We start from the raw sequence: 7,504 nt of genomic DNA on the forward strand, positions 1-7,504 counted from the left end.
GCCGCGCCGCGCCGCCCCGCCCCCCCTCCCCCCCCCCGGGCCCCCACGGGCCCACCAAGCTATCATCGTCCGATCAGGGAGAACACTGAAGCGATTCTCATCTCCGAGGCTGGCCGGCCCGGGCGAGCTGAGTCCGGCACCGTACGGTCGCCGCCGCGCCCGGCCGTCTCGGACGGTCCGTGGCAGGAGCAACGGCGTGACTGAGCCTCCGTCGGAGCCTCGCCGCCTCAACATTCACGGTCACCGTAGTCCGAGGCTCAGCGGCTGGTTGGCAACTGAGCGTTCCGCGCTTCAATGTGCGGCCGGGCGGCACCAACGGTCCGACGGCGCCGTGCCGGGCGGCCCCGCGGCGGCGGCCCGGGCGTGACTCGTGACTCTTGAGAGTCAGCCCGGGGTGCAACGTGCGGCGGCCGCGCGGCCCGGCGAGTCACGGGCCGCTCTGTACAACCTGAGCCCCGGGGCGCAGGCGCTCTACGGTCGGAAACTTGCGGCTCGGAACCGGGCGCGCGGCGGCCGCCGTCGCGCGACCGTACCGGCCGCGCGGGCCGTACAACCGTACCGTACGGTACGCTGCGGCAAACTTCCGAGTCGGTCGGCCCCGCGCCGGGGGCCCCCGCGGCTCAGTTCTCAGCGGCCCGGGCCGCCTGAGTCACCATCATGGCATGTGGGCCGCGGATGAACTCAGGCTCGCCGAAAGATGCCAGTGATTGAGTAAAGTTAGGAACCGTCGGAAGAGTTTCAAATTCAAACGGCCCAGACCGTTTTCCCCTACACGCCTCCTCCTTCGCTGCTAGCCCCCCGCTAACCGCACCCAACTTCTCTTCTCCTCCCTCCCTCCCTCCCTCCCTCCCTCCCTCCCTTCCCCACACTGTCTTGCTTGTTTGTTTTGATCTGTGAGGTGCAACTCTACGATTGCCTGTGCTGATATCGAGAGCGATCGAGACAGTTGTTCAGTTCCTCCATGTCTTCGGTTCCAGTCGCCAAGACTCCCAGGAGGGCAGGAGGAAAGTTCCACACGATAGCCACAAGCACTCCATCCAAAGTCATCCCCGTCAAGAACGTCGGGAAGATGCCATCTTCGGACTCACACTCAACCCCTGTGAGAGGAGGTGCGCTGTTCCACCTTCAATCTCCGTGCCTCGACGAGCACGGGCAGGAGCGAACCTCAGAGGACTCAAATGATTCCAAGGACATGAGCAGCAACATTAAAGTCTTCGTGAGAGTCCGTCCTCTCAACGAGAAGGAGTCCTCCAAGCATTCTGAGACCGTCGTCACGGTCCCCACCACGGACACCGTCATCCTCCATGGCAACGAGCCGAAGCCGTTCACCTTCGACTATGCAGCTGACCCGAGCACAACGCAGGAGGAGATGTTCAACATGATCGGGCAGCCCTTCACTGACTCGTGCCTTAAGGGGTACAACGGTTGCATCTTCGCCTATGGCCAGACAGGCTCTGGCAAGACTTTCACCATGCAGGGGCCAGAGTTTGACGGGAAGGAGGGCACGAAGGAGCATAGAGGGCTCATCCCGAGGACATTTGACTACCTCTTTGACAAGATTGCGCACAAGGAGAACGCCGCGAACTCCTCTCGTCCTGGGAGCCTGCAGTTTGTTGTGCGCTGCTCGTACCTGGAGATCTACAACGAGACCGTGACAGACCTGCTGGACCCGAGCAAGGTTAACCTCCAGGTCCGAGAGAACTCCAAGGAAGGGATCTACGTGGACGGGCTCACATGGCAGGAGGTGAGGGATGCCGAAGCATGCAACGCGCTCCTTCAGAGAGGCCTGAGGAACAGGCACGTCGGGGAGACGTCGATGAACAAGGAGTCGTCACGCTCCCACTCGCTGTTCACGCTCAAGGTGGAGAGCACGCACCTGACGGCCGAGGGGCTGACGAAGCAGCGTCACTCGTGCCTCAACCTGGTTGACCTGGCCGGGAGCGAGAGGCAGAAGGCAACCAACGCCTCCGGGGACAGGCTGAAGGAGGCCTCCAACATCAACAAGTCGCTCTCGGCGCTGGGGAACGTGATCATGGCGCTGGCGGACATCTCGGACGGGAAGGCGCGACACGTGCACTACAGGGACTCCAAGCTGACGTTCCTGCTCAAGGACTCGCTGGGGGGCAACAGCAAGACGGCTATCATCACCAACATCTCCCCAGCAGACTCCAACTTCGGGGAGACAATCTCCTCCCTCAAGTTCGCGCAGAGGGCGAAGCTGATCAAGACCAGGGCAATCCTGAACGAGGACACCAACGGCTCCTTGGAGCAGCTCCGCGGGGAGATCAAGAGGCTGAAGGAGGAGCTGGTGGTTGCGAAGCGCTGGGGCAGCCTGACCAACCCCATTGGCTCCCCGTCCAAGGCCTCCAGCCTCTCCTCCCCTGCTTCCTCCGGCAGAGAGAGCAGCCAGACGTCTGAGGAGAAGCTGTCCCTGCAGGCGAGGATCGAGGCCCTGGAGAACCTCCTCTACCAGTGCCTGGAGAAACAGGGCGAGGAGGAGGAGCAGGCGCAGAAAATGGTAGAGGTGGCGTCTCAAGCGCAGGAGCTGGTGAGGGCAACACAGGGAGCTGACAGCGAGCTGTTCTCGAGCCTGAGGATGCAGCTGAAGCTGAAGAACGAGTCGGTCAAGCATCTCTCCCTCAAGGTCAACGCCATCCAGGCGAAGCAGCAGGCTGAGCACAAGGAAGGGGAGGAAGAGAGCGCGGAGCTCGCAGAGCTCAAGCAGGCCATCGATCTGCTGAAGCAGGAGAATGAAGAGCTAAGGAAAGCGCAGGATGCTCCTCTTGCCCAGCATCCGGACTACAGGTAACACTCTTCCTCCCCTCTACCTCCCTCTTCCTCCCCTCCCCTATTCAGCTCACTCCGCCCTGACAGGAAGATCGCGCTAGAGAACTCCGAGCTTCACCTGGCCCTCCACTCTTCAGGTCTCTTCATCGTTGAGAGCTCGCCGGGGGGCAGCGTCCGCCTCCTCCCTCGCGAGGACGGCGACGACCGCAAGCACCTGGACCACATCAACCGCGAGCTCAGGGAGCAGTTCCTTGCCGCGGTCAAGGACAAGAGGAGCCTGCAGGACGAGAACGACAGGCTGAAGCAGATTGCGGCCGCGCTTCAGGTCGCGCCCGAGGAGCAGGAGGAGGAGAGGCGCGTGGCGGCGATGACCAGCCCGGAGAGGAAGGCGTACGAGGGGATGAGGCTACAGAAGTGGAGGGAGCAGGAGGACTTTGAGAGCAGGTACAGGAAGCTCGCGGACGAGCTCGAGTGCGTGAAGAGAGAATGCAAGGTCTGTCTCCTTCCCGCTCCCTCCTCCTCCTCCTCCTCCTCCTCTGCTGTCTCTCCCTCACCCTGTCTACATCCTCCGTCCCTTCCCCGCACGTCCTCGTCTTACCCCCTCCTCGAAGGCTCTGGAAGCGAAGGCGGAGGCCAGCGAACGTCGAGCTCAGATTGCCTCGGGGGAGCTCAACGAACTTCTCCCGACGCTGAAGCGACTCAGCGCAGGAGAGGAGGAGCTCTCCGCCGACGCTCTGTCCTCCAAGGCCAAGGAGCTCGCGGAAGTCCGCTACTCCCTGTCGCGGGAGGTGAGGCGGAGGAGGAGGACGAAGAGGGAGGGAGGAGGCGGGTTGTGAGAGGTTTGCAGGAAACTTCTCGCAAGAGGATGGAGGATGACCTTTCCAAGTTCCAGAACACCATCAAGGAGCTCCAGTCACAGCTTGAGACGAGCAGGCAAGAGACTCCCCTCCCCTCCCCTCCCTCCCTCCCTCTCCTTACGCACCAGCAGGAGCGAGCTCGACGGCGCCTCCAGGAGGGAGGGTCAGCTGAGGCAACAGCTACAGGCCGCAGAGTACGCGGCAGCAGCCATGGAGAGGAAAGCGAGCAAGCAGCGGTACAGCATCGGAGACTCCGGCAGGTTCGCCCAGCTGCAGCAGGAGAACGAATCCCTCCAGCTCAAGGTCGGCGCAATCCCTCCCCTGAGTTCCTTGGACGATCTCCTTGTCCTGCTCCTCATCATGTCCCATCATCATGGTCCCTCTCTCTCCCCTTCCTCCTCTACTCTCTCTCTTCCCTGCTTTACTCTACTCACCCTCCTCTCCTCCCCTCCCCTCTCTCAACTCCCTTCCCCAATCCACTCCACTCCTCCTCCCCACCTCAAATCTGCCCTGCTCATCCCTCTTTCGCAGCTTCAGAACCTCCAGGACGAGTACGACTCCTTCAAGGAGGAGTTCGCCTTCATGGAGTCGAAGCTGCAGCGTCTCAACGCGGAGCTCTTGGAGCACGAGGAGAGGAGCAGCGAGCAGGCACAGGCGCTGGAGCAGGCAGCAACTCAGCTCTCCTCCTCCAACGAGAGGCTGCTGGAGGCCGAGTCGAAGCTGCAGGAGCTGTACAGCGGGAAGGAGAGCAGCGGCGAGCTCTCGGAGGGAGCGAGGAAGGAGGCGGAGAGAAGGGCGGAGGAGGCAGAGAGAAGGGCAGAGGAGGCGGAGAGCAGGCTGGCAGAGAGCATGAAGAACGAGGGGGAGCTGCGAGACGGGCTGTCCCACCAGCAGGCAGTCCACGAAGCCCTGCAGAAGGAAACAATGATCGGGCAGGAGGTGCTGAAGGAGACGCTCAAGAACCTTGAGAGCAAGAGCATCATGCTGGAGCAGACGCAGGCGGAGCTGAACGACAAGATGTCCGAGATCATCGAGCTCCGCGATAAGGTCTACTCCCCTCCCTCTTCCTCTTCCTCTTCCTCTTCCTCTCCTTCCTGTTACTCCTCCTCTCTTTCGCTCCTTCCTACTCCTCCTCTCTTCTTCCTCTCTCCTTCCAACACCACCACATAGGTTTACCTTTGCTTTCACTTGTTTTCCTTGTACTTTCTTTCTTACCTTCCCCTTCCCCTCCCCTTCTCCTCCTCCTCCTTCACCTCCTCTCCCATCCTCTTCTCTCCCTCTTGACCTCCTTCTGCAGCTGGACGTCGCCCAGGCCGAGCTGGAGAGGGTGCAGGGGACGCTGACGGAGACGAAGAGGAGGCACGAGCTGCTGATCGACGACAGGGAGGGCAGGGAGCAGGCGCACGCGCAGGAGCTCAATGACATGCTGGCGGAGGTCAGGAGGAGGCAGGAGCGGGTCACTCAGCTGGAGAAGGAGCTGGCCTCGTCCTCGGAGAGGGTGTCGAGGGTGGAGAAGAGGCTGTCGCAGGCGGAGGGGAAGGAGGAGGCGCTGCGCGGGCTGCAGGAGGAGGGCAAGCAGCTGAGGGCACAGCTGCAGCAGAAGGAGGGGGAGGTGTTCGAGCTCGGGTTCGAGCTCAAGGGGGAGAGGAGCAGGATGGTGATGATGGAGACGGAGAGGGAGGAGCTCAAGGGCAGGGCAGAGGAGCTCTCCCTGCACGTACAGGAGCTGCAGGGGAGGAACGAGAAGCTGCAGAAGAACTACGAGGAGATGCAGGCGACGGTCTCGCGGCTCAACGGAGAGCTGGCGGAGAGGAGCAGCGCGCTGGAGAGGAAGCAGGCGGAGCAGGAGCAGGCAGGAGGGGCGCTGAAGAGGGCAGAGGAGGAGGTGGAGAGACTGAGGAGAGAGGTGGAGGAGGCGAAGGGGAAGGTGCAGTCCTCCAAGGAGCAGAGGGCAGCGCAGGAGGAGATGTCCGCCGCAGTGAAGGAGAGGGAAAAGAGCTATGCTCTCTCAGAGCGGAGATGACCAAATGGATTGATGAGATGAAGCAGGTACTCCCTCTTTCACCTCTCTTCTCCTTCTCCCTTCTCTCTCCTCCTCCTTCATGCTCTAAGTCTTCCCACAGCTCAAGGAGAGCGAACAAGCTGCCAAGGCGCATGCAGCGCAAGTTGAGGAGAACTTGAAGGTAATGGGGAGCAGGAGATCTCTTCCATATGCATGAGGAAGTGAGGGGGAGATCAGGTGGTGGTGGTGGAGGAGATGAGGAGGAGAAAGCGGGGGTGGGGTGGGGGGGGTGGGGGGGAAGAAATGTCTTAACCTTGTGCCTGCAGAGAGCAGAAGGCGAGAACCAGAAGTTGAGCAAGGCGCTGCAGGAGGCGAAGAAGCAGGTGGAGGAGCTCAACGAGGTGAACTCGAAGCTCATCGGCCATCAGAACACGAAGCAGAAGCTACAGGTGTGAGAGGGAGAGGAAGAGCATGGAGAGGAGGAGGGGGGAGGACGAGGATGAAGAGGAGGAGGATGAAGATGGAGGTTTGACCTTGTGGACAGCACACGGTCAGAATCAAGGAGGAGAACAACACACTTAAGATGCAGATTCAGTCCGTCTCCTCTGAGCTTTGCAAGATGAAGGAAAAATCCACCCGCCTCGAACAGGTACCTCCTCACACATCCTCCTCCTCCTCCTCCTCCTCCTCCTCCTCCTCCTCTCTTCTTTCTTTCCTTACCGGTCTGACAGGAAGCAAACAAGCTGCGAGCTGCTCTCGGCCTAGAAGGGGGAGCCGCTGAGGTTTGTTGCTACCTCTTGCATATCCTCCTCCTCAACAACGACATGCAGGTCCTGGCAGAGGAGCAGAAGGTCAAGGAGAGTGCGGCAGAGACAGTGAGAGGAGGAGCAGAAGGTTCAAGCAGGAATTGACGGGGATGTGCAGGACAAGGAGAACCAACAGCTCAGGATGGAGTTTGATCAGCTGCTGCAGGCAGGACTACTAGTTCCTCATCTCTTCTCCCTTATCCCATCTCTCCTCCCCTCCTCCTGTTCCTCTCCCTCCTCCTCCTGACTTCATTCTCCAGCGTTCACTCGAGCTTTCCAACATCATCATCATCATCATCATCATCATCATCATCATCATCATCATCATCATCATCATCATCATCATCATCATTCATCGCCTCTGTTCACCTCTCCTATCCCTCTCATGCTAGCGCAGTTCCCTCCCCACCTCATACATGTCTCCATCCCCTACCTCTCATTTCGCCCCTCCTTCTCCTCTCCCCGCTTACCTTGACTTTCTTATCCCGGACTCGAAGTGCCAAATCCTACAATTCTCAGTCAGATCGCCCCTACCAGAACCTTTCCATCGCTCTCCTCCTCCACTCCTCCCCTTCTTCACTACCACCAGAACGACGAGTACCACCACCAATACCACCAACACCAACTCCTCCTCGTCCTCCTCGTCCTCCTCGTCCTCGTCCTCCACCACCTCCTCCTCCTCGTCCTCGTCCTCCTCGTCCTCCTCCTCCACCACCACCACCACCAGCACCTCCTCCTCCTCCTCCTCTGCACCACCACCATCCCCGTCTCCCTCTTCCCCTTCTTCTTGCTTCTCCTCGCACTTTCGCCTCTCCTCTTCTCTTGCATCACCAGATGACGTTCGTTCTTCCTGCTGGGCCATCGCCCTCGGCGCTGGCAAGAATCTCGCCGGTTCCCTGAGGAGGCATGTGAGGAGATGGAGGAGGCAAAGGGCAGGAGGAGGAGACAGCAGAAGGTAGGAGGGGGAGGCAGAAGGGATATGGTTGGACTGGGTAGAAAGACTACGGAGGAGGGAGGAGCGAGGAGGGAAGGGGGGAGGGGGAGGAGCGAGG

General features: G+C 60.6%; 1 protein-coding gene across 1 annotated transcript; it reads left to right on the plus strand.

Moving 5' to 3' along the window:
• Window positions 1–1,324: 1,324 nt before the first annotated feature.
• Window positions 1,325–2,251, plus strand: GUITHDRAFT_55963 (hypothetical protein; the record flags this gene model as incomplete). Its single annotated transcript, XM_005832482.1, has 1 exon — window positions 1,325–2,251. A coding segment is annotated over one exon (927 nt), but the record flags the coding sequence as incomplete, so codon positions are not given.
• Between the last annotated feature and the right edge of the window lie 5,253 nt (window positions 2,252–7,504).

Source organism: Guillardia theta (assembly GCF_000315625.1).
Source record: "Guillardia theta CCMP2712 unplaced genomic scaffold GUITHscaffold_34, whole genome shotgun sequence".
NCBI classification, from domain to species: Eukaryota; class Cryptophyceae; order Pyrenomonadales; family Geminigeraceae; genus Guillardia; species Guillardia theta.